This window comes from Dermacentor albipictus, chromosome 10 (genome assembly GCF_038994185.2).
Source record: "Dermacentor albipictus isolate Rhodes 1998 colony chromosome 10, USDA_Dalb.pri_finalv2, whole genome shotgun sequence".
NCBI lineage: Eukaryota > Metazoa > Arthropoda > Arachnida > Ixodida > Ixodidae > Dermacentor > Dermacentor albipictus.
The window spans coordinates 89537099-89564399 of record NC_091830.1 but is presented as its reverse complement, the minus strand read 5'-3'; the positions used below and the strand labels follow the sequence as shown (position 1 = coordinate 89564399).

The 27301-nt window shown below is 44.9% G+C and overlaps 1 protein-coding gene across 4 annotated transcripts in view; it reads right to left on the bottom strand.

Annotated features, from left to right (window-relative positions):
- Positions 1–27301, bottom strand: part of LOC135910235 (uncharacterized) — a 104612-nt gene that overhangs the window by 59274 nt on the left and 18037 nt on the right. For all 4 annotated transcript variants that reach the window (XM_065442284.2, XM_065442285.2, XM_065442286.2 and 1 more), the window contains exons 5-9: positions 24624–24699; positions 13486–13580; positions 9618–9796; positions 4980–5026; positions 1760–1821 (exon numbers count right to left, since the gene is read on the bottom strand). In XM_065442284.2, coding sequence (XP_065298356.1) covers positions 1760–1821; positions 4980–5026; positions 9618–9796; positions 13486–13580; positions 24624–24699 — 459 coding nt within the window. The remainder of the gene's footprint in view (positions 1–1759; positions 1822–4979; positions 5027–9617; positions 9797–13485; positions 13581–24623; positions 24700–27301) is intronic.

Sequence of the window (27301 nt, the reverse complement as noted above, 5' to 3'; positions counted from 1 at the left end):
CGGAGCGGACAAGCGGACAAGCGGATCCGGCCAAGCGGCCGCGGATTTTCCGCTTTGCGGAAAATGCATGGCCGCTTGGCCAGATTGCGCCCGGACCAATTTTTTCCGTGCGGACAAGTTGGCCGCTTTGGCCGCAGCCAATCAGAACCCGACACAGCTGAAGCGCTGGTGAACGAATGTGAACGAATGTCTTTCTCTGGGCTTTTCGCTTCTGTTCTTGAAAAGCGTCAAAACGGCAAGTTGGGCCAGTTGGTTGGGATTTATAGTAAGGTTTGTTACAGCGCAACACAAGACAAGGACAAAAGGAGGTATAAAACAACGACACAGCGCCGTGTCGTCGCTTTATACCTTCTTTCGTCCTTGTGTTGCGCTGTAACAAATCTCCAAAAGCGACTATACAATTGGCAAGTAAAATGCCAACGATCTCGTCTTCTTCGTCTGAGCTCATCATTTTGCAAAAGTAGATGGCGGACGGGAGCGCGCCAACCCACGACGAAAAAAAAATATCAATAGTGCACGTACAAGCCCAAAGTGCCGTGAGATGGTGGCACGTCCCTGAAATTGCTAAAGATACTGCGAGATGCCCCGCCTTCCCGGCGGCACGGATAGCCAGACAACGCGGCTGGTCTGAACAGGCGCGGACGCTCGTCGCCTCGCTGCTTTGAAAATCTGCTTGTCCGCTTAGACGCTCCACTTTCGGTGTGAATGTGCCTTAAGTCAGAACACTGCGTGCCCTTTGATCACCGAATTAGCACCGACGGCCTTGTCGTCTCGCAGAGAAAAAACAACCAATGATGGTGGCTCATCTTGGACTTTTGCCTTGTCCAGAAGGGGCTGGGCAACATCAACTGCTTGCCAAGAACTCTTCCCGCCACTCAACGCTCAAGGTCCACAAAAAGTGTCTACGTGCCTGCCATAGCGCCAAACATGCATATAAGCAGCGCTACACCCAATGCCATCTCACCCCTGAAGGAGGAGCAGGTCTGGCTTTGAAATGTCGGGTTTTTAAACTAATGTTTAGTTGGCTTTTTTTTTCTTTTTGTTTGTCGCTGCTTTCACAACTTTTTCCATGTTGTCTAGTCAAATAAGGTTTCAGATAACTCTTGAAACCTAAGCAATCTGCCTAATTCGGTCTTATGGAAAATGAATTTCACGTAAATGGCCTTTAGTGGGTTGTGTTCCTTAAGAAAACTATCGTTCCTCAGATGCACAGTGTAAATTCTCATTTGAGCCTATACATATGTATAGGCCCACAATTCCTACCTATATATGCCTTAAATGGCAGCTTTAGTGCCTGGTTTAGGCAGCTAAAACAAGATTTAGTGCCTAAGCATCTGATATCTACTCATGATCGACATCATTTCTGACTGCATGCAGTGTCAGCTAAGGAACCAGTATGGTGGAAGTTGCAATGCGTATTTTTTCAATTTGTTGTAGCCTATTAGAAAAAAATGCAGTTAGGACACTACAGTAACAAGTATTTCAGCTCTTCTCATGATATGATGCATCATCTATTGCAGACCAATATATATATATATATATATATATATATAAAATCAATTTTGTAATCCTGATGACTGGCCTAACTGACAATCAAATCATTTGCGGTACAGTTCCAAAATTCCTTTCTGCAAGGTTACTACCATGTTTCTAGCAGAAATACATAAGTACTGAGGCCTTGAGAACACTTTCATAATTTGTGACTGAAACAATTACAGTGAATGAGAAAGCTGGCACTTGTATGGCTAGACCAGCCCACCTGGAGGTTGTCGTAGTCCTTCAGCTTTCTTCTTAGTCCTTCGTTATCTGCCATGATCGCGTCTAGAAGAAAAAAAGTGTGGAAAAAGAAAAAAAAAGGAAAGAAACAGTGATGAGTATGTGTGGTGTCATAGTGACTCCAGATGATGCAGCCCATCTGGCTTACACAAAACAAAAAAGGCTTGTTGAATGAGACAAAAGTTCACAAACTGTAATGAGACTGACACAACATAGTAAAAGACTAACATGAAACAGCTAAATGGGTGAGAGGGCAATAAATGATAAGTGAATGAATCAAACAATTTTTATTGACAAGTCACAAGGGATACTAGATATAAACTAGCTGGATAAAGTATAGCCTGCTATCACTAGTCACTGGCACAACAATGAGTCCATCAAACAGGACGGCAGTGCAAAACAAAATATATACAGCAAAAATGTACGAGGGCATGTCTGTCCCCGCATCTCTACAATAGTCGAACAGGCAACATAAGTGAAATACACTGCGGACATCAAGTGAACATAACTGTTTATCAATGCTGATTTTACAAGCAAAATATTTTCAAGCACTATTTAGTTTTTTTTCCTACCCTAATTTTCAGGGGTAGCCTATTGCAAATTTTCGTCCCATAGAATTGAATGAATCACATGGCACCGAAGATATTGTATAATGCCACAAGAGTTTCATTCACCCTCGCTCTGCTGATTTGTTATCTCATTCCTGTTGTGGCATGGGAATGCACTTGCAATATCAGGTAAAACCCGATCCTTAACAGTCGCCAACTGATAATTCAGACATGCCTTGTTATTCGGACACCTCTATGGCACCGCCTCTCAGCCCATAGATTAAATATATAAGGACGATCAAAATTTTGGAAATGGTACAGTGTACCTTGCCATAATTCAAACCCATGACTACATGACCAGTGCTAGCCTGATAAAGAGACAAGTAGAAATAGCGATATCTTGTGCCTGGCTTCTAGCTCCCAATTTAAGCAGGTCAGATAATGCAAAAAAACTGATTTATTAGCAACAATACTAGCCATAATAATGCCTATGTTATATGGGAATGCAGTAGCTTCATGAATGTGAAAATGGGTGAGTTACTATTGTACAGGGAGCATTTGTTTCTGCTCATTGCAGCAGGCACCTGGTTGGTTCTCTACAGCATTGCTTACGCTCGCGAAGCATGGTAGTCAGGTCAGCGAGCGTGCAGAAGCCTCCTCATACTTGATTATTGCGTTCGATCAGCTTTTCTGTGCAAGCAAGGTAACCTAGTGGACATTCAAATGGCACTGGAGCCTCCACGTGCATCGTTCAGTTCCTGTACAGCACTGTAATGTAGTGTTGCGAAATACTGTACAGTAATGAATGATAGCACTTGCACGGGCAGCGTTCAAAATGTAACTGATTAGACTGTCCATCAAGCTTTGGTCGAAGGTCAATCCGTAGAACTGTGTCTTCTTGTGCGAGCGAAAAGTATTGTTGAAAAGTATGGGAAAGACTGCTCGTATTAATTTGTACATATGCTGTCGAAACGCTGACGGATAAAAGCAACCCATGGTGGGAAAAACGAAGTTGCACTTGATAGTAGTCAAACACAATTATCAAAGAATTACACACTCATGAGCATCTATACCGTTGTTTGAGATATTATTAACACAGCCTAGATAAGGGATAAAAAAATTAAGCAACTTGACAGAAGTGTCCGTGTCTTCACTGCTGCTGCCCCTGAAATGGGCCCTGAACCATCCCTCGGGCTTGGTGAAATAACATAGTCCACGGGTAGCATACACTGCTGCGAACATCTCAGCCAAGTTTTGCTGTTGTACACGGTGCGTGGAACACGCAAGCATATTGCAAAGTCACCTTTCTCTCAAACACTCTCTCTTCAACAGAAGGCCCAGTCCTCATGCTCTTCTAGATGCACTATTTCGTCACGCCCTTAGACGCCTGCTACTGGCTGATAGCTGACATCAGGCTGCAGTCGGCTACATGGCATAGATACTGCGGCCGCCACAAGTCCACTGGCTAAGCGCACTGCGGCTCACTGAGGACAACTGCGTTTGGCTTACGTTTAGCAAGTCATAGGCACCCAAGGCGGAAGTTGTGGCATCTACTTTAACATCTAAAATGAAATTTGAACTACACACCTCGGTCACATTTAGAAGGTGGTGTTAAGGGCATGCCCCACTGCGCCATAGCCTTCGCAGTGCAAAGCATTGAAGAAGGCACGGGAGCACTGTGGAGGCCAGGTTTGACTGCCGATAACTCCGCTTCTGCAGAACGCATTGAAGTACTTTTTGCACCAAAGTAGTTCTGAAGGAACCTATTTTCACTTAAAATGCATTTCACCACTTCTATATAAAGCGGTTCAGGGCCCTTTCAAAAATTATGTTGCCAAGTCAACCAAAGCGCTAATTTTCTGTCATTTTATTGAGTACGTGCTATGAGCACTGGAGCCTAGTTTTGACGACACCTCCAGTTGAAGTTCAGATTTTTTCCCCTCTCCACCAATCCACCAAAAATTGTAAAATTTGGCCAATAGTTCAGCCATCCTTTCCGACGGTGCATGAGACTGCTAGTAAAAGAATTGCACTGGAAATGTTCAACGTGTAAAAAACCTGTCGATCAAACTGCCCAATTTCTATCAGCCCGGTAACGAGAGAGTTAAGGTGCTGTGCCCCCTCCGAGTATACTCATGTGGCAGTCGATGCGCACTCATGGCCATGTCTGTCCGTCCGTGTTTGGGTGGTGTACACGTGTGCATGCGTGCACGCGTGACATGGCCTGCGAACTGTCAGTGTTGCTGGCATCTCATTTTCCGATACGACTGGCACAAAAGCCAGCTACTTTTCGAGAACTCCGATTCAGTGGGCTTCGATAGTAATTACAAGGTGTCCTCAAGAAACAGGGACAAAAAAGTATTTTTGCCTGAAACCTTACTTACCCTAATTAAGACCGTTATAAGGCATAAGGTATCACCCTTGTTTGGGTTTTCAGATTTACAAAGCTTTAGCAAGTTGAGCAACATATCGCAAATAAATAGAATCTGAATTTAAAGCCTTGAAGTTGTTGCACTTGGATGAACACCTGATATCCAAATTAAAGCCATAGTAAAGCTTTCACAAAGGTTGAGTAAAAGTAACAAAGAGAGGCCTTGTGCCTCATATTTCCATGGCAGAAGTATAGCTAGCACAAATGAACCCTTTGGAAAGTACCTCTTTCCGCTGACAAAGCGTTGACTTTTGTCTGGTCCCAGGATTCCCTGCAAAACAATTTGAAATCCCATGTTGTTGAGAAGTTGTACAGCTGGGGATAAAAAAGAAGGAAGAGAAAAAGGCCACGAGAACCAGTTTTAATCAGCATCACAGCAAGACAAGACATAAATGCACAGCGACTTAAGTGTTACTGTGGGAGCAAATATAGGAACACCCGAGGCACATTTCCACCGTCGTCATCAGCGTCACCGTGATGTTCCATACAATGCTCAAAGGGGCGATAACATCGTGGCCCCACGCAGTATGTTGCAGGTGCAAGTGAAAGCGTGCTGGCTTGACCTCGCACGCACAGGGGAGGAAGTCCGCTGTGTTCTATTGCCCACAAGGCACTAGGAGGGGAGGTTCCACTCCAGCGATGGCTGCGTATGGCACGGCTGAGCACAGCCACGCGGGGACAATCTGGAAAGCCATCTGTGAGGCGTACAGAGTCTAGGTGCACCGAGTGCTGATAGCTTTGTGTGCACTGTGTTCTCGCCTCTCAGTTCACTCTATAGCGAGAGGCAGCACAAAGGTCAATTCGCTCACTGCTGTTGCTGCTGTTCTTCCTCCCGCCAGTATTTCGACAGCGAGTGTCCATGCTCATCGAGAGAGATGAGTACATATATGTTTGCCTGTGCACGCGTGACAGCATGCTTGTTAATTTAGTTAGTAATGTTTTAAAAGTTCAAACGGCCAATAAAACTACTATCGTTACTTTGTATGGCTGTCTACTAATCTGCTATCGCAATCGATGCTTTACATTTTGGAAAAAACTGTGGATGTTTTTCTTTGAACCCAAAAGAAACGTAATCACGCTTGCTGCTGCTTTTGTCTTCCTCAAGCTTCGAGGCAAGATTGCATTTTATTGTCCAGATCATTCAAAGAAACACTTGGCAGTGACACTGGCCTTGTTTATGCACAAACACACAATGTAAATACGCATAAATAGGTGCGCAGCCCATCCTTACTGAGAAGAGATTACCCAGACCTGAGCAGATGTCATCGACATATACGATGTCTGGGAGAGCTGGTGCAGAAGGCCCAGCATCGCCAGCCATCGTTCATTCTTGTGTCGTTTCTCACTGAGCAGGCCTCCCTTCATGATAACAGTGGCTTTATTTTGACGTTGTACAAGTACAATTTACTAATACCCCTCAAATAAGTTTTCTGTTCGGTGCCCCTTTAGAAGAAAAATGCAGGTCATTGTAGTTCCTGGTGCAGTGGCCACTTGACGAGGTTGCTAGGCCACATACACAGGCTCTTTTCTACGCTCAGCAGCCTACAATACTTTGCATGCATCTGGCTGCATTCGACTACATTCAGCGAAGTTCAACAACTCTAAATAAAATATGCAGTAGGACCTCGTTGACACAGTCGCGTTTCATACAATTTCCCAGCGTCAACGTGCGTGATAGAGAACGCAAAATATGACAATACAGCTACTCTTCCGTTTTATTGGTTAATACATTCTCGCAAAACTCCATTTTTTGGCACCAACATTCAGTACATTGCCAAACTGTGATTGTGTGACATGTTTTCCAGCCTCCATGTCCCATGTAAAAGAATTTCCGCCTCCATTCCACCCTGTGAAAGTAGATCTATAGTGGAGCTGATGCCGACGGTAAGCAAGCACAACCAACGACGACATTACACAAGCAGCACCACCACAAGCAATGTACGTCACGCGTGCACTCGTGTGTGTAGAAGCAGAGCATACATCCTCACTCCGCCAAGCGAAAGTGCATTACTGAACTAAATGAATGTTTAAAAGTAAATTGCATCACAAAGTGTGAAAAGTATGACTTAAACACAGCCTTCAGACATGATAGGTTCAGATTGTCATTCAAATATATGAGAAAACAAATCTGTTACGTGCGAACAGAAAGACAAAGCCCTTTTCCAGCTGCCATTTGAGGTCTGTCTGAGTGGCACGGCCCGTAGGTGGGGTAGCGGTACTGTTAGGATAGCATACATCCTTATTCATGTCGGCCCTCTGCCTAACATAAGTTCACTATTCAACTAATTGAATTTCTCAAAGTAAAATGCATCAAAAAACCTGAAAAGTACAACTTACACACCACCAGCACATGATAGCATCAGACTGTAATTTAAATATACTAGAAAACGTAATTCTGTTATGCAGAAACTCAAACACAAACACAGGGATGAAAGTGGCCAAGGAAGTTTTGGAGCAGCTCTGGGAGCAGTAAATATTTATTTATTAGCATTGATTTAGACGCAGTGAAGGTCTTGGATGGCAAGGCTAAAGGTAGAACATTGCCTGACTAAGGCCCTATCGCCCATATATTGCTCAACGGTAAGGTAAGGTCGCCAACATGCGGCTCGGCTCAGCTCACACTGTTGATTGCTGGCGTCTTTTTGGACAGTGCTTCGGGCTGTCTCGCCGTTCCCGGTCGCTGTGCCTTTGCATAAAGAGCCGCAAATAAACCTCTTTTCAAACCATCTGTTATTACCTTACTTATTCAACAAGGTGCCAATGCAAAGGTTATAGAATATGATATATGAGCAATAACAGTGTACATAACGACCTATAGTCGGATACAACTTTAGAAAAATAGGGGAGGCCCCGCCCAGGTGACCGAAACGCGACAGCCGATTGCCTCCGCGACTAAAATAATCCCACTCCACCTAGGCCTGGGACCAAAGGAAATGGGACCCGAAAATACAGAGGTGCCTGTACCGGACGCAATTCGTAGACGGCTACGGGCATGTCCAGTACCAAGAAATATGAACCCCGAGTTTCACAAAGAGCGGCGGGCGGCGAGGGCCAAGGCGCTCATCGATCTCCATGGCAAAGACAGGGGTGCCGTGTTTGTGGACGCGGCAGAGTATCCACATGACAGAAAGGCATTCGCCGCTGCAGTCGTCGGGGCATCGACCGGTGCAACTAGAACAGCGGCGAGTGTGCGGACTCGAGGGGCGCATCAAGCCGAGGAGGTGGCCATTGCTTTGGCCATCGCCGACCCCGAGTGCACGACTGTGCTCTGTGATTCTAGGACGGCAGTGAAAAATTACGCCAGAGCAAGGGTGTGTGGTGAAGCCGCGCGTGCGTTGCGTGCGGTCGATCTCGCGAGTGAACGTCGGTGTGTGGTGATAAAGTGGTTTCCGGCCCACATGGGCAGTGATGTGTCGGATCGCGGCAACGCTAACCACAACGAGACGGCGAACGCGGCGGCGCGAGGACTAACCAACCGTGCCGCTGCTACTGCAGCCGACCCGTCGTGGTGGTGGGAAACCAAGGACAAAATGACTTCCTACAATGAAATTGTGAAATGGTACCGACTAGAGCGAAGGACTATGCCGCCACCTCATCCGGGCTTGGCCCGTAAGGAGGCGGTTTTATACCGACAACTTCAAACGGGGTCGTTATTCACCCCGGTGCTGATGAGACACGTGTGTCCAAGTGTTTATGAAAGTGATCTGTGTTGTGTGTGCCGAAAGGAAAGAGCCACTGCAGCTCACATCCTTTGGGACTGTGCTAAGAATCCGCATGAAGCTGCAACACTAACAACGATCCCGCCGCGGCTCGAGGCCGCAACGAGATGCTATGACCAAGATGTTCAAACCCAGGCCGTCCAGCAGATCTCGGCGGCCCTCGAAAGGCAACGACCGAGCGAAACCGGAGGGAGGCTGCCACCCCAAAGGAGGGGCAGGCGCGGTCGACCAAAGGGAATAGTGCGGCCGCGGCCGAAGTAGAGGCGCCACACGGCGCGAAGACGTCATGGCCGCGTTACGGTAACGCCTCCCTAACAGGGGAAGGCTAACCGTTCTGCAGGCGTTCAGAACAAAGTTTCGTCACTCACTCACTCACTCAAGAAATCGCGCTTCTGAAACGCGCAATTCTCGGCATAAATAAAGACAGTATTTTGATGACTGCTTTAGTAGAGCTCCCATGTGCTACAGTGCATGACGGATAGCGACAGAAATATAACCCCGTGCCTTCCACAACGCTGCCCGTCATCTGCTCCTTAGCTTCATTGTGCAACTGACAAAAGTAGAAAGAGCAGCTCTGCATGGCTTTTGCGCTTGTTTACATGTACAGGGCACATTTACTACTCCTTTTCCGAGCTTAAAATGAATCAGTTGCTATTGAACAAGTACTTATATAGAACAATGCATTTATTGCAACCATTACAAACCTGGGGCGTGAATACTCGAGGCAAGAAAGGCACAAAAATGCTTCATTCATCATTTTAACTAAATACTCTAGGTGTTAAATAGCATAAAATTTATACTTTAGGGTTTTGTGTTTTCACAAATTTATTCCTTCTCCCTTTTTTTTTTTTTTGCGAGCCTGCAATCTTACACAAGCAAATCTTGCACAAGTCGGCAGTGGCAGCTATTTGTGCTCGATGTAACCACACTTTTTGTTATATATTTTCGTTGTAACATTGCAGTGTTCTAAAATTGTAGCATATAAGTGAAAATTCCATGTGCGCAAGTACAATGTAGTCGGGTTCAACGGCAACAAAAATACAGCTTCAACAGAATATTTTATCAGGTTAAGCTGATTTGGTATTACTCTTCAGTATCTCCTCTTTAGAAGGCTATGTAATATTAGGCTGATCCCATATTTACCTTTCCTTCCATAGGGATTGGTGTTTGCTACGAAGTAGCTCATATTCACGCAAAATGTGGTCCACCATCTCACTGATGCCATGCGTCAATTCCGCCGCTGTCATGTTGCTGAAGTCGTACTTGTTGCACAGCTGGCCTGCAAGGCTTCGCAGGTACTCCACGAGCCGCCTATGCTCCTCCTGGTAGGAAGTGGGACAGGCAACAGTTTTACCACACAGCTTACAGACGGCCAACGAATGCAAGAAACAAAACACGCACTGTACTGAGTTATAACTTGGTGGTTTTGCTCCCCCTTAAGAGCGCCCTCACTAGGCACCATTGCAAATTTTGGTTATGCAATGGAAGTTGTATGCCACCATCTAAAGAGCATTTTCGCACAAAGAATATAATTCTAAAAGATTAAACTGTCTTATCATGCCGCAAGAAGGCGAGCATCATTGCCAATAGAGACACTGTCCCCCTTTGTGTCGACTGGCATTTGCAAGGGGCCCCTTCCTTCCGTGCCTTCTCCTAAACCAAGGCCGAAGGCCTGCATCATGCTGACAGCATTTAAAAAAATTTTTTTTTTATTCTCTTCCTTTTCCTTGCCGAGCTTCCAGTCAGCATTGCACATCCTGCATTGGATGATTAACCGAAGTACTATGGTGGTGTCGGTGACGTTACAAGCAGTGCATCTTGCATAGAAGCATTTTTGTGTGTGTGTGACCTCGACTCTCTCAAGGTGCGGCTCACTTTAGAGAAAGGGCGTGCAGCCTTCTGTTTGAAATTCTGACTGTTTTTGCAACACGCAGTAATTTCATACTGCAATCTACATGCTGCACTGGTCTGTTCGAATGTCCAAGCCTGGTGTGGGGCCCGTTAAGAGAGCCAGAGAATAACATACATAAATGATGGCTTCCGCTTATGCTTTCCCTTTTAAAAGCATGCCGTCGTGGTCAAAACAGTGCAGGCATACCTTAGTACAATGTACCTGCTAACCATCGCAGAAAAGGCTCAGATTTCAGCAGTAGTGTTAATGTAAAGACACAGACTACACAGACCGTGCCAGTAGAAAACAGGTGAGATTACATGAGACTAAGAAAAAAAAAGCTGATGACTTATTGAACCAACTGCATGCCGGGGATGGCAAGTGGAGTCAGAACTTCAGTATTTAACACTAAGTGACCATTCCTGCAGAAACTTTATGTAGTTCACGTTTCTCACTCTTACTGGTACAGCGTTATTAGTGCATCAGCAATCATTGTTGCGGGCATGCATGCGAAGTTTTAAGAGGAGACTATGCAGACAGAAAAATTCTGTCTTCAATATTTCTGTTCGCTTCTCAAAGAAAACACTGCATGTTCAGATATCTTGAATAACAGGCTTTCTATTGTGCTACAATATAAGAGGCCCTTGAAGAAGGTAAACAGTCCCTTTGCGAACGCCTGCCTTAGTGTCAACTCCACACTCTCGAGACGCACACAGAGTTTTACACAAGGGACAGGTCCCAATACTCAACCATAGACGGCTGAATTGATCATGAAGTGAACAGTGGCCAATTCAAGTCTCGTTTCAATTCTGACTAAGCCGGCATAGAAAACAGTGTTGTGGAGGCAACATTGAAGCCGAGAATGATGCAGGCTTCTTTGCTGTCTAATAAAATGGTGGCTCAGTAGCTTGTTCAAGAGTTCAGCAAGATGTTTTGTCTGCTTGAAGCCCGTGCTTCAGAAAACGTCTTGTTTTCCTGTTGGCTTTGACGAGACAGCAAAGAGAGAAATTAATTTATGTATATTAGTAGACTACCCTACTGCAGCACCAAAAAAGCCCCTTGCTACGACAGGCGGCTTGGTAAGCAGTGTTCGGCTCCTTCCCCTCTTTCACATTAGTTCATTAGTATTTGAGCGCCATGCATGAGTGCCATAAAACCTTGACACCGTGAATTTCAATTAATTCGACCCTCACAGGATCGACAAAATTTACTGAGTTACCCCACGGGTCAAATTAAAAGAGATGCATAAGAAATTCGCCGAGGATTACAATACTCCCCACTGTGAAATTTGAGCGCCGCTCTATATGCGTTTTCATTTCGCGTTGTAATGGATGGCATGAACAATCTGTCTCGTGCGGCAAACGAAGCGAAGTGTGGTGTGATTGCCTTGCTAATCGGGAGATCACGAGAGGTGGCGCGTGGGTGATGCATGGGCGTGATTCACAGCAGCCGCCGCAGACAGACCTCCGCTCATGCAGTGCTCTGTTTACATACAGATGACACATGCTACTCTGGCACCATCTCGTAGCCATCACCACGGCAAAGACCGTCTTGTGCGGCACTACGCTTTTCTTGTAATGCTTTTGCCATACTCTCCCCTTCCACTTTCAACCCCACGGTTCTCCTGCACCTTCCTCCTCTGCTTTCCTCCTCCCACACTTTCCCTGTCACTGTCTTTCATCCCCCACTGCGCTCCACATTTGCTCTTTCATCCTTTGCTGCGCACATTCGCTCAGTTACGAGGGATGCCGACGCTCCCTGCAGGAACGGGCACCTAAGAGCTGTACTCTAAATTGTCAACATACACCATCGATTAATTTCGCAGTATTTGCCAGAATCTAACACGAACCACAATGAAATGCGAACCCACAATCTACGCCTCTGGCGCACAGAACTAACGTAGAAATTAGATTAAAGCCGCTGAACAAAGTAGAAATCTAATGCGCACACAGATCTTTAGCAAGAAAAATGTGTTCCACAATGATGGCCATGTTTTTTTTTAAGTCACTTTCGTCGCAGTACACTTGTGTTATGCAGTAAAGCATACAAATGCAGTTGTGGCTTCATATTCGGTTGCACCGTGCATGCAATTTACGACCCAATTTTGCTGAAAAAAAAAAATTGCATAAACACTGCAATCAGACACTGTTAGCTGTGGTTATAGCTTCAAAAATCTCAAGGGGAGGTCGGAAATATGTGTTTTCGACACGAGATAACGTGTATTCAACACATTCACTGTCGCCTAAGCTCAGCCCAGACAGACAGAAGGGGTTGCTACTGGGGTATCCATAGTGGTCAGGTGCATGCATGCAGACTAGGTAAGTTCCAATTACACAGCAAAGGCCAATTTTAGGATCGAAATAATGTCTATCGGTGACTGCTTGTTTACATGAAAGGTTAGAATTCAATATAATGAAATTTATATATAACAAAGCAAACTGCCTATTTTACCGTAGTCGTTATACAAGATTTGACTGTATATGCTACCCTGTCACCAATTCACACGCCCTAGCTGTGCCCGAATTAGTTCGTGAAAAACATTCGTTGACTGGTTGCATCATCTACTCAGAAGTTCGTTAAATTCGTTGACTGGTTGCATCATCTACTCGGAAGTTGGTTAAATTCGTTGACTGGTTGCATCATCTACTCGGAAGTTAGTTAAACTAAGATGTTATGGCAACTTTTGTTTTTTACCTGACCTATGGCACGACAAGCTTATCGATCAGTCACATTGCTCACATCTAATTTTCTTGCATGACTGACCCCGAAGTGTGCATGGGAAGGATGCAGCAATTCAAGAACTTCTTATGAACTACAATTCAGGGAACTTCAATGTTGATTATGAGGTGTCTTCAAAAGTCAATGACAGTAACAAAGAGGCCACGTTGCCTGAAGAACACTATCCATGGTAACTAAGGTCATTTCTTACTATGTCTCATTTTTTTTGTGTGAATTTTACAATTTTACTTTTGTAAGATAGTTACAACAAAGCGGCAAAAAGTATCATTAGAACATAAAGTCGGCAAATGTGTCACTTAATCAGAAATCAAACAGGTTGCACTTTTGAAAAACACATGGCTACCCAAGGGATTAGAGAGGCTGATGACATCGCAAACAGACCTTCTTCTGCCTGCACTCATCCTCCAACGCTTCCCGCTGAGCCAAGAGTTGGCAGTGCTCGTCGGCTAGCAGGGACATTCGGTGCATGTTGGCATCTGCATAGCAGAGAATAACTCCATCAGGCACTGTGCATAGAACATTTCACTGAGGACGCTGCCATTCTGAAATCACAGTGCCATCGTCTGGTGCCATGCTGGCATGTGAAGAGGCGAGGGAGGGTGCACGACAAACATGCTGTGGACGAGTGGCACGTTCTTGGGTTTTCCGGACAGGTGTAAAGTTTTGGGAAGTAGAAGACTTCTTGGCGTATCGTTACTAAGCTCTGAGCTTCGATATAGCTGCAATATTGAACGGCAACAGGCCTAAAGGCACTGCCATGGCTCTGCCTGCAATCAAAATAAGAGGCGAGTCAAGTCCGAACATTGTCGATACGTAACACACCTGCAACATGTTATTACTGTATATCACTCAGGTGACAACAATCAGAGATGCCTCCGTGTGCCATGCTGTGTGCCACACCAATTAGAGAAGCTCCGAGAAAACACATTTTGCTAGCTTTCGTACTCTTAAAATTTTTGCAGTACAATTTTCATAGTATTGTTTACCTGGTGACCAGTCATCAAGCTGTACGAAATAAGGAAACTGCAAAGTAACTCGACCAGAATGGCTGGTACCATGCATAGAGAGACCTGATGACAGTGGCCACAAATATGCCATGATCAACCAGATGCAAGCGACAGGCTGAAATATTATTTGCACTCTCAGGTCTTGAGCGGTGCCTGTGCAAGGGCACCCAACTGACTCGAGATATGAAAAACGAACAACTACTCTTTTCAATAGCAACTTTATTTCTGAAGTAAAACAGCACACATGGTGCAGCGTTGCCCAGACAGCTTGCTGGCTAGATTCGAAAATGTGGGAGAGCTCGTATGAACTAGGGGCGGCCAAACCACAATAGGCATGCCGTTGGTTGCAGAACAAGAAAGAACCCACTTTCGTTTTTTAGCCGGCACATCATGTTTTCATATGACACCCAAGGACAACTTCCACTAGGACGTTGCCTGTCAAGCATGATAATCTTTGAACACATTTTAATTGAATGAATGTGCTTGTACGAAGAAACAGTAGACTTCGTCTATTTGCAATCACTGACCGACACATGATTTTCGCTCATATCCCAGAGTTTCATATTACTATAACTAGAGGGAAATCTGCTACTCTGATCCTTCAACTATCATGGGAATGATGGGAAGTACAGGCTATGGGTTGGTATTCTGTTGACTGGCGAACTAGTCTACAGGTATTTTTTGGCAGTATTGGTTTCGCTCGAAGCACAATTGCTATAACCTGCGGTGGGACGGGGCGATGAAAAGCTCACTGCCTTTTTTCTGTTGCTCGAAGTGGCGACAGCGCACTGGGCAGATGTTTGTGTCGTGGTGTCGAAGCCCTGACAAAAAAGTGACGGCATTGTAAACTTTAAAAGAAAGTGTTTTGACCATCTTGACCTTGGTTTGTTAAGTAAGTTAGGTTGGCGCTGTAGCGTTACATGCTCTATGAAACTTCAGAAGAGAAAAGAAGGTACTACTGATACAAGACATATACAGTTGTACTTTTAGTGCCTTGACAATCAAATTTGATTGAAGGCTTCATTACACATTGCTCGTTTACGTGCTCACTGAAATGCGTGTTTTGAACTTTGAGAACATAAACTTACTTGTGGTAGGAAAGCTTGCTGCTTCCTGGCTGTAGTCTAGTGTCACAAAATGGGTAAGTGCAAAGCCACGCCGTAGCGCTTCGGAAGCGGTACATCAACATAAAATGAAATGAAGCACGCTCATAGGAGGCCTCAAGCATCCCTGCTAGCAGAACAGCAGATGCGCTTAAAAGTGCTTGAAGACATTCAGCCATCGTGACAACCGACGCAGCCTTTCGAAAGAGCAAGAGAGTTTGCAAGTGCCTGTCGTCTGCGAGAAAAGTCTTGCGTTCACTGCGAGCAGGCGTAGTAGCAGGCAGCAACTGTAGCATTCCTCTCAAAGGCGCAACACTTTCTCGCACTACAATTTCCATAAATACTTGATGAGTATTTTTACTTAAGTACATGCACAGCTGTTATTGCTGTAGTAAAAATAAATAATTATTCTCTGGCACTAAATCGGAAACAGAATTGCAGAAGAATGCATACCCTGGTGTGTCCTGGTAGTAAACCGTGCTTCAATCCCAAAGTTATAAAGTTTATGTAATGTGTTGTGCATTGTATAAGATGTTGCAGTAATAAAATGAATTTCACGCGATAAAATTTGAGTATAGCTTCGTTTATTGCGCCACAAGCAAACGGCACTAGTCTAAAGACCGAAGTCAATCTGAAGCCTGTACTTCCCATCATCCCACGTACGGTAGGTTGAGGCAACGCTCATAAGAGGCCCCGTAGACACTAGCGCTACATTTCCCTCTAGGGTATTTATTAAGAAACTATGTCCTGGGTGCCGAGTTCGATGCCGAGTTCTCAGTGGAAACAAACTCCTATGAACACACACGCGACGAAGCTGATGGTGTCAAGTCCTTTCTGTATATGCTAGCAATCCAAAGTCAACACATGTCTGCAACCGCAGTGGTGGAGTCCACGGAGTCGGCACAGCTGAGGAGTCGCTTCAAGTTCGCTTGCTGAAGTTACTTTTTGCAGCCAAATACAGCACAGTGGTAGCCCATTGACTGAGTCATCTGACATCACAGCACCCACAGCCAGAATGTGATAGAACCACAGTAATTTGCAATGACACCGCTATTGTTCCAAGCAGCCGCTGGAAGAAACGGCGATCTGCACATACCAGTGCGAGGAGCTGAGTGGCGCACTGGTTTGAAGCTATGTTCCTCCTCGCCAATAAAACGGTCTATGAGTAGAACCTTTTTGAAAACCATAAAGCTTCTTCTAGCATTCTTGCAAGGCGCCCATGATGGCATGATCATTTTTGCAAATGGTTTACAGTTTACTGTAGCTAGAGAAGCTACAGGTAGCCTCCTAGAGGCCCTGTCAAGCCTTAACAATGGCGGGCCACACTAAAGAATTTTATCATATGGCAGTGGAACTGTGCCAGTTTTCAGAGTCAAAAGGCCCCACTGCAGCAGTTTATCGCGACACAGGCCAACAAACCACATCTTATCTTACTAGAGGAAACCAGAAATTAAATTTCATCATTTCCAGGTTACTGAGCTATCTCGGCAACCAGAGACAGCAGACTCGACCTGGCGGTCCTAGTTGTGAAGAAGTGCTCTTTTCAAGAACATGAATTGCAGTTGGGCAACACGAGGGCAAGGCTAATGCTCATCGAAATCATTCCTAGCAGCTGGCTTAAAAACAATGTTTTCATTTTAAACATTTACAGTTCCCTGAGAGACTGTCACCAGGCAGTCGTGTCTATTATAACCAAGGCGGCAAAAGCAAAGGATGCTCAACTTGTGGTAGCTGGAGATTTTAACGCGGCGCATCAGGCTTGGGGTTATATGAGACATTCCCCTAAAGGAATAAATCTACTTCAAGCGGTTACAAACTCCTCATTAGAGCTAGTTACCGACCCACAGTTTCCCACGCGTATCAGTAATTCAGTGTCGCGTGACACCGCGCTGGATCTGGCCTTCGTTAAGTATGCCACCTCTGTTAATTGGCAAAATAAGCAAGAAAACCTGGGAAGTGGCCATTTTATTGTGGAAATTTCCCTGGAAGTTCCCGCAGGCCCCCTTGGGGCGTTCAGCATAGTAGACTGGGACGCCTTCCGTAAACGGCAGGGAGAGGACTTGGAGGAGTATGAGTCCTTCGAAGACCACTTAAGGAGAATCAAAGAGGACGTCAAGGCTGTTACTAAAACAGTCGAAACTGACTTAGAAGTAAACAGGATGGATGCGCACTTGGCGCACCTGGTAGAGGTAAAAAACTCCTTACTAGCCAGACTGGCAAACGCAGAGGCTCAATCGGAGGCTGCGTAAGAAAGCAGCGGTTAAATCGTGAAAACAAAGCGTATTGCCAAGTTGAGCCAGCAGCAATGAAACGAGGTTTGCTTGGCAGTTGATGTACAGATGCGTACGGCAGGCAAATGGAACCTCCTGAAGCAATTGCTGGATGACTCACAATCCAAAAGCAATCAATGCCTAGCTATTCATAGAATAATCCATGATCTTAAAGGAAAGATGTAGACATACTCCAGAGCAGACAGGTATCTCCCCGTAGGCCCCATGGGGCACGAGGACTACCCAGGGTATACAGGTGAACCCGTAGAGGAGCTTGATGCCACGGTGACTAAAGCAGAAGTCAGAAAGGTGCTACACAACCTAAACGGCCACTCGGCACCTGGGCCAGCTGGCATCTCCAATGAACTCCTGCGTAACCTCAATAAGAAATCAATTGAGAAGCTTACGGAACAGATCAACCGCACGTGGGAAACTGGCTGGGTCCCAGAGGACTGGAAAACGGCCTCTGTGGTTCTTATCCCGAAATCAGGTTTGTGTTGTAGTCACTCTCAGAGTCAAGTCTTCCGAAAAGGCAGCATCCTCGGGCTCGCCACTGCTTTATCCATCAATAAAATCAGCCACAGACGCAGCGTAATCATGAGATCTGCCGAGATCACGATAAATGGCTGCTGCCGGAGGTGGTCATTTTTGCTTTTTACTCTGATGATCGCGAAGCTTCAAAGCGTATTCAAAAATCACCACCAAGCAGGAAAAAATCTAACTCCTTCAGAAACAGAAATATAGTTCTCTTCCTCTACATCTGATGGCGCAGTGAGTTCGTGAGTAGCATGGAAGGTCTCGAAAGCAACGTCCCAAACTATCAATGGCAGGCTAACAATTCCCAGTGGGCACGGTAGAGGAAGAGTTAATTATCAAGTTGATTAGTAAAAGTGTATAATTAAGTTGGCATCCAACCACTCATCAACCACTCTCCCTACCGTGACCGCGCTGCCTCGGGCGAGCCGTCGACACCCCCCTGCAAAAAATGATCCTGGCCCGCCCGCAGCGCTGGCTCAGACAGCCAATCAGAGGACCTTGTGCCCGCATTGTGCAAGATGGCGAAAGTGCAAATAGTCTCGCTGCTTTTCTGGTTCATTGTATTTGCGCCTCGTGGGCCTTCTCCAGCAATGTTGCAGTGACGATGCAGCAGAATTAGCCTTTCGTCTTGAAGCTCAAAATCATAAATTGGGTCGAAAGCGGTGAGAAGTCGGATGTCCCCACAGCGTGCAAGATTCCGAGGAGCACTCTCAGCACGATCTTTCAGAATAAGGGGGAGATTAGGGCTAAAGTGGCCAAACTCGTGACCCGGTGCCCGTGACGCCCAACACGTACGCACGGCCATGTACAAGTGGTTCATCCAAAATTGCTTCAGACATACCGGTTTCCCCGTGCTCGGTGATGACTCTAAATTCTGATAAACGCGACGAAGTCGATGCCAGTGTTGCCGAAGTTTGGAGCGAGCCGTCAGAATTTCCGGAAGCTGTTGACGAATCAACAATGAATGAGTTTGTGAGTGCAGATGATGGTGTCGCGACCGCGGGAGAGCCTGAAAACGAAGACTACATTGCCAACATCGTACCGAGCCCAAGTGAAAGTGGGCACAATGAGGAAAGCAACGACGGTCCTTTGCCCACATTCTCCGAAGTGATTGGTGCGCTCGCACTGGTCCGGTGCTTCTATGCAAATGCAGAAGGTTGCGGCCTCAGCTGCTCCAACTCTTGAGACAATGTGGGGTAGTGCGTGCGTCGCAGGCAGCGAAATTGTCTAAGCAGAAGAAAATGCAGGATTATTTAATGGGAAACTAAGCTAATTTCATCAGCAAAGTGATATTGTATATGGTATGTGCTTTTATGAAATCCAATTATTCAGCAGGCTTATATCAAAATATGCTCTATATCGAATTGATAGGCGTTTTCTTGCGAGTTCGATGTAGCCGGGTTCGACTGTATATTTCACCTACAATGAAAGAAAACAAGCAGGTCACAGTTTACCCTATGCTTTGCATAGTGTCATTGTTTGTTGGCTTCATGTGATTCTGCCCCTTCTGTTGTGCAGGTTCTGTGGCCTCATCATGTAATAGAGCTGATGTTACCAGAATTACAATATCTACCCCAGAGATCTTACGCAAGTCTGATTTCATAAACCCTTTTAGTACCATGCTGAAATGTGTACTCATTTGGCTGACGATGCACACTCCCAACTGTGCTCGAGATTCATGGAAGTGAAACACCCTTAGACTGGTTAAGCCACCTACTCAAAAGCTGGTTAAGCTAAAATTTATGGTAAGCAGTATTTTCATACACGACAGATGCTGCGACGAAGCTCATCGGATGCTTGCGTCTCATCGCTTTCTGACGTGACCAGCACAAAAGGCTGCAAGTTTTCTGAACGCATGAAATTCAAGAACCTATCAGGAACTCATGATTCACAGGACTTCCAAGTTGAATATGAGGTGTCCCCAAGGGACTATGACAATGACAACCCAATGGATCAGATATCCAACAGTCATCCCAATGAGGTCCGAGTGTCAACATCCATACTAGTGCATTCTAGGATATCAGCTGGACATCCTGATAAGATATGAACGCCAACGTCCTGCACAGAACATTGATGGATATCTGCTGGACATACGGATAACATCCGAACACTCAAATTCGATATAGGTGGTTATGTGGACAAACAAGTTTGGAAGAGCTAATTAATTTTATTCGGTGGATATCCTACGGACATCATTACTATAGGATATCCAACACGGAAATTGCTGGGAGCTATACTCACTAAAACAATCAAATGTTGATACACTATGCTCAGCGTTTCTCTCTTCTTCCCAATGGTTTACTGTGCAGTAATATTTTACCACTATGCAAACACATCTCACTACCCATGCTAGTGCAGGTAACCCACGACGCAGCAAATGTATGGGTAGTAATACAGCCTGCACTTTGTCTTTAAGATAATACCAGGAACTTATTTCTACAGTCAGCACCAAAAGTACGTCATATATGTCTGTGTGTTATTTTTCTGTGCGGCGTTGCAGCACCGCGCCTCCGTGCTTCCAAAGTACGCCGGTACACAATGAGAAGGAGCACGGCCAAGTAGTCTGGACTTCCGACAATGGTGGTACAAAAAGTGATCGGCTACGCCATCCATCTGCAGATGTTGCCATGCATGCAGATAGCGTGCTTTGCTTGCATGTCAAGTATAGAAGTGAGCTTGTTGTTCACTGTTGTAGGAAAGCTGTGGCCATGTATCTGCTACAGCTGTGCCGACTACCTGCAGTCTGAAGTCACTGTCATGCCTAACATTGAAGTGCACGAGGCACATCAAGCTGTTATAATAGGTATGTTGCAAAGTGCCATGCACCCCATTGAAATCATGTATGAACATTCTGAACGAAGCAGGACAAGTTTAGTTTGCACACCGGCCATTTGTACATTTATTTAGCTCTGTTCAATTATTGTAGTGTGTGTAAAATGCTTGGCAGAGATTAGATTTTTCTGCTTTGTGTTGAGGTATGTATTTGTAAGCTGAAAAAAAATGTTTTCCTCGTTTTCTTGAGTACATTTAACATGTGTGACTGCATGATTCATACATTGCAGCACTTTTTTCTTGAAACTTGCAAACTTTTAGACGGCATCAATACATCTGATGCTTCAGATGCACATTGACTGAGGAATCACCGAAAAGCAAGCAGCTTGTTGAAGACAGCCATACGGCATTTTCTAGAGCATGTGGATAACCAGAGTTTGCTTACCTCCTTTTCGTAAATGTCGCGTAACCTGCACAGAAGCCGATGCCTACGTCACCTGAACAACATTTACGTTAAGCAGAATGCCTGCCCTTGCTTGAAAAGTGATGTGGTATCCAGAATTGTTGTGGAGGGACATGCATATTTTGCTTGAAGTATTCGAAACATCTTGCACCAACCACAGCACTGTTCTTTCTCAATTTTCGTAGAAAGATCGCATTTTGGAGTCTGTGTCGTTCACTGCAACAGTTACTTGCCCGTTTTTTAAAGAAAATAATGATAAACTGCTTTTGTCGGTGAGAAAAATAGCTACCTTGCAGACGACGCTAGCACTGACTTATGTAGCCGCCTGCTGGCAGCTGCAAAAAACGTCTGTTCAGGCAGGGTTGCCGCAAGCTCCAGAGAGTGGGGAACAGGTGGCAGCCCTCCCTGACAGACTGCTTTCTGCAGTTGCTGGCAGGCAGCCACAAGTTTATGCGGGCAAAGGCAACTGCCTACTTTTTTTTCTTAAACACCAGGCAACTGACTGTGCCAACTGTTAGACACCAACATCTGATCTTTCTGCAAAATTTGAGCAAGAAGAATGCGGAAGAGCGCAAAATTCTTTTTCGAACACACGCAAAATATGCGCGTCTCTGCGTGTTGACTGTTACATGTTGCTCTTGTGATGTAAATAAATTAAAAAAAATAGAAAACTGTGTGAAGATCTGTTCCTAGCTTTGCACCAGCACGATGGGTCTCTCCAAATTGGTGCCGTAATTGTTTGTGTGTTGCAGCCCTTAAACTGCGGTAAAAAAAAAGAAACATGTATATGAATGTTGCAACAGCACTGACGTGCCGTCAACCTGAGAGGCGGAAGACCAAATATGGTGCCAGTATACAAGGTGTCCCATGAAAACCTGCGAATACACTCAAAATTGTGGCTCAATTGGCAGCTCGAGGCACTTTGCTTGTATTCACGGGTATCTTTTGCTCGTCTTCACAGGTATCTTTCACGCTTGGAAAAACACTTTTATGTAGCATGTATTTAGCAAGACAAAGCTGTATGGGAGTTTTTCATGTTGCTCTACCCAATTCTCTCTGACACTTTTCACCTAATTAGAATATTTTAGTAGCCGATTACTTAAGACAAATTATGTAATTCGGCAGAATGTGATGAAAAATAATCTGAGTATCTCCAAGCGATGACAAACAATGTTACCATGGTTCTGTCCAGCTACGTGGCATTTGCATATTTTTAAATCTTGGTGCATAATAGTTCGGACACCCTGTATATGCAATGAAAAAGTTGGCAGTCGCTTTAGCATACGCCAAAGAGGATGAAGGCAAAAGCTTGCGTCTTCACGAGACATTCATTAAATTACCCGACATTCTCATCTGAATGCATTGTTACTTCCTATTGTTTTCTCCCATCAAACGCTGCGAGTTCGACTCACAGCACCAATGTACGTGGGTTCGATCATCAATTTTAGTAACAGTGATTTTTGATGCCACCTAAGGTCGAAGCTTAGACTCACATCAAAGGTAGTGGGTTCAAGTGCCTTAATTAACCCTGTTTTAATTACCTATGCTTGATTTAACACCAAAAGTCCTGCCGAGTTAAACTCCCAGCAACGGCCGTGGGTTCAACCATCAATGGTAGCACCATCAATTTTGGTGCCACTGAAATTTGGTCCCACCAAAAGTCGAGGCTTCGAGTGCCTTCATTAACTTTGCCTTAACCCCTTAACCATTTGGGACGACCCAGCTCGTATTTGCCAAACCGTCCCAAAACTGTTTTGAACAAGTGCACGGCATCCGCTCGAGATCCTATCTCTTTTTGAGCGTTTTGAACAAGGCACGCTCGTTTGCAGGCTAGTTAATATGTCCCTTTGCAGATGGCAGCACTTTGCACGCGATTTGTTCTTTTTTCAACTGCCGTGTCACGTTTCTCTGGGGGGCAACTCGCGTTTCAAAAAATGCCGTCTGGTGGAGGCGACGCATGTGCTGCTGGTCCGTCGTCACGGAACATAAGCTTTTTGCCACCGATTCCGACACCGAAGTTTACATCGTTTCTGGAAGCAAAAGCGATAGCGATGACTTCGAAATTAGCAATTCAACAGATGGAGACGACTGCTCAGAAGACACTATTGGCAGTGAGCGTCGTTGGGGGCTCACTGACACTAATGCCATCCCCATGAAGCATCCTCAGTTGCCGTTTTCGAGAGTCCCTGGTAAGGCGTTGTCAGAATGATAAAACTTTCCTAACTGCACTCTTGCTGTGTTTTTTATTGTTGATTGCCAGCAGGTAGTCGGCCTCATTTATCATGAGCAATAATAAATTTTATTATGGTAATTTGACTTAGGATGTGCTTTCTTTTTTTTTTTTCAAAATAGAAAATTTGCTTTTTAGAAGAAAAGCATTAGACATCAATTTTTTTTTAAGTAAGCAGTTTGTGCATGGAAATTGTCAAAACATATAAAACAGTTCAGGGGTTAACCCCAAACGTTTCCTACCAATGGTCGAGTGACACCATCAATTTTGGTGCCATAATGGCGGACGGCCAATTTTCTTATAAGACCAGACAACGAATATTTCTACCCATGAGCCACTTAAGGCTTTCCCCTTAATAAAAAAACATTGACATCACTCGGACAACCCACATTTGCAAAATATGCATCTTATGGATGTCCCACGGGTATTTTGAAAGAGCGAATGGCCAGTTGTATGCATCTCTTGGAAATCCGAATATCCGACTTTGACGTCCTTGGGATCTTTGCTGGACGACCCTTTTGGTGGTGCCTTAAGCTCCACGAATGTCTCCAGTAGACCGAGCGGATATATGCGGATGTCCGCACAACATCCAAATGTCCACTGTTGTCCTCCGATTATCCAGTGACATTCATGGTCATTTGGGAAAGATACCATATTGCCTGATGAACGCTAATTATCTTATAAAAATAACTAGCATGTCTTATATCCTATGGCAGTCTTCAAAATAAAAATTTTCGAGCATTCAGCGACATATCGTTGACAGATAGCAGATAGCTATAATGTGTTACTTATACAGAGATTAAATTTATTGCACTTCAGAAAAACACCCAGCACTAAAAGAACTGAATAGCTAACGTACTTCTGCAATTTGTCGCGCAGGTTGTGTCCACCCTCTACAAGTAATCCAGCTGATGAATTCAATAGAATCATGACATCTACCACACGAGATCTTCGATAAGTCCGTTTGCGTTAAAGTAGATTCCACCAGTGCAATTCGTGCTTCCATCCTAATGCTTGCAGTGAAGCTGTCCCAGCATTGTTGGAATTCCCGGCTGCAAACCAACTGGAATCTCAGTAAAAAAATCGAGATCTATGCAGCTGCTCTGCCCTTGAACAGAGCAGCAGGGTCAGACTCACCGTTCTTGTCAGAGAGAAGCTCCATTTTCACCTTGGAGGCAGCCTGAGCAGCAGGTGCCTCCTCCAAGAGACTCCACTGCAAAGGTTTGAGCACATCAGGCAAGTGCTTGCATTTCTCCGGGCGTACGCACTGCTCAATAACGCAGCAACACAAAAGCTCGTGCAAACTGATTTCTGTGCCTGCAAGACACTTGCAATGCCAGTAGTGACTGGAAAAGCCTGCAGTTGTTTTGCATGCCAGTGCAGTTTAACCTCACTAAAGGGAAGTTGCATCTGACACAGATCCCTTTGTTTCTGATAATCCGTTATATCCATGTTTGCTATATCAAGGTGTCACTGTAACGTGGGTGCTAGCCACTTACAGAATGCATTAGCAAGCAAATTTCTTATACTGCCGTAACACTTTCTGTTGCTTTCACTTGCTATTATCAGGTTTTATGTTCACAAGCCTAATCTTGCAACATGACAGAGATGGAAGTGGCACTTGGTCTTTTGGAGCAGTTTTTGGAGCAGTTTTTGGGCCAGAAAAAAACAGCAGTCTGAAGCAGAAATATAAGCTTTCGTAGCAGAAACATTTGCCGTCTAGAGTAAGGAGCAATGCTTTGGAGCAGTAACTTACTGCTCTCGTGCAAAGAGAAAGCTCAGCATGCAATTAAGAGAAAAAAATTCTTCATGAGTTGGTAGTTTCTGAAAAATTGCGTCATGATAAAGATGCAACTTTCATTCTTCAAATTGCTGCTCCATTTTCTTATTACTATATAGAAAGATGAAGATAAATGCAGATTTAACCCAAATTCACAGTTAATTCTGCATTTCAATGAAGAGTTTATTCCTCCCAAGCTGTCATTGGCTTCGTTATCCCCTTCATCTGCCAAACTTACATCCATTGGTTGATACGCACAGTCGCTCATTTCAAGAACGCCATTTTTGTTGCCCCTGCAGGCATAGATCATAGATGAAATAGCGTCTTTCTTGTCCACTAGTCCCATTCTCGCAATTTTTTGTCCCCATGTCTTAGCCCCCTAATCGTAATGAAATTCGCCATGCACAAAGGTGTGTCGAGCAGCTGTACCCTCGCAGTTGTGTGTCACCATTATTATATAAAATAATTATTTCTAAACTACACACAGCAGACGTAAAACATTTAATCCAAGACATGTAGATACCCCCAACAGATCACGAAGTGTCCGCAGGTATCTAGTACTTGTAGTATTGACAAATATTGCGCCACAGAAGTGCACAGTGACAAATAGGCATCAATTAACGCGAAAAAAAAAAAGAAGCACATTTCAGCCAACCAGCCGAAGTGTCTGTCACCTTCAATACGTCCGTCACCGATCGATTTTTTGCACCTGATCCGATTATTCAGACTTCTTCACCAGGGCACTTCTATGCCTATTCTATGTTCCACCAATATCTATAGTTCTCTATAGACATTGGTGGAACCACAAAGGGAAGGTAATCCAGGGCCCCGCCTTAGATATGCTCAAATACCTCAGCGCCAACGAAGTTCAATGTGTTGTTCTGTTTTGTTCCGTCCACTCGTATATTCGGCGCAGCTGCATGTCGGTGCAGGTGTGACACAATACAAGCGACAAATGGCAATTCGGCGCAGCATTTAGCAGCACGTCCTTCAGGGTGCAGCACTTGCCATCACTGGCTTCTTCGTCTTGTTCCTCTCTAACAAATTCCTTTTTTTTTTCTCGAGTACCTTTGGAAGATTAAAGAATCAAGTCTTTTGTGTAACTGTGTCTTTTTTTTTTCATGTAACTTGCTAATTACATTGCTTCTTCCTATCAAAGGGGCCCAGAACAAGCCCTGGGGTTTGGTGAAGAAAGCAGTCCGCGGATAGAATACGCTGCTGTGAACATCTCTGCCAAATTTTGCAGTCCAGCACGGCATGTGGATCTCGTAAACGGAGGACGTAGTCAACTTTCTCGCAAATGCTCTTTTTTCAACAGAAGCCTTCTCTTCACTCTTTTCTGGTCAGGTTATTTTGTAATATAGCAGATTCCCATATGTGGCTGCTAGTGACCAATAGCCAACATCTATCAAGAAGGGCGTTTGAATCAGTGCGTTTCTTCCTACTGTTACTGCGTATATTTAATGACGCAGTTTATTAAACAGGCCAAAGTAAGTGAAAACATGTTTTCAAATTTCGCTAACATTGCATACTTCCGGAAGAGGCCGACTATCACCTACTCACGCTCGGTCGCGGCTGCACATGTAGGAATGAAACTTTGGCCACCCCACTTATTGGTGTCGTAGCCAGTGGATCTCACTAATTTTGAATAGTTCTGAACGCTCAACTAGCCTCGAACCACGGAAAACTTTGTCAGACCACACGCACGCTTGCCAGCACGCGCTGACTTCTTGCCCCTCCTGGTTAGACGGCTAGACAGACTTTGCTTCGTAATGATTAAGCTATTGATGGCACTTAAAAATGCATAAGTTGAATGTGGCTACTATCCGTCGGTCAAGCTGGTGCAGGACAAAGCCGGTCCGAGAAAAAGTGGTTCAGGGCCCCTATAAGCATACATATCTTGCGAGGCAGGGCTCAAGAATACAAATGGCCAAAGAGGTTTTGGACCAATCTGCCAATTTGCCAATCTGGAACAGGTTTGGTGCAGGCACATTATTGTGTGTTGTGCACTTCAATGTGAGCATCTTGTGGACTT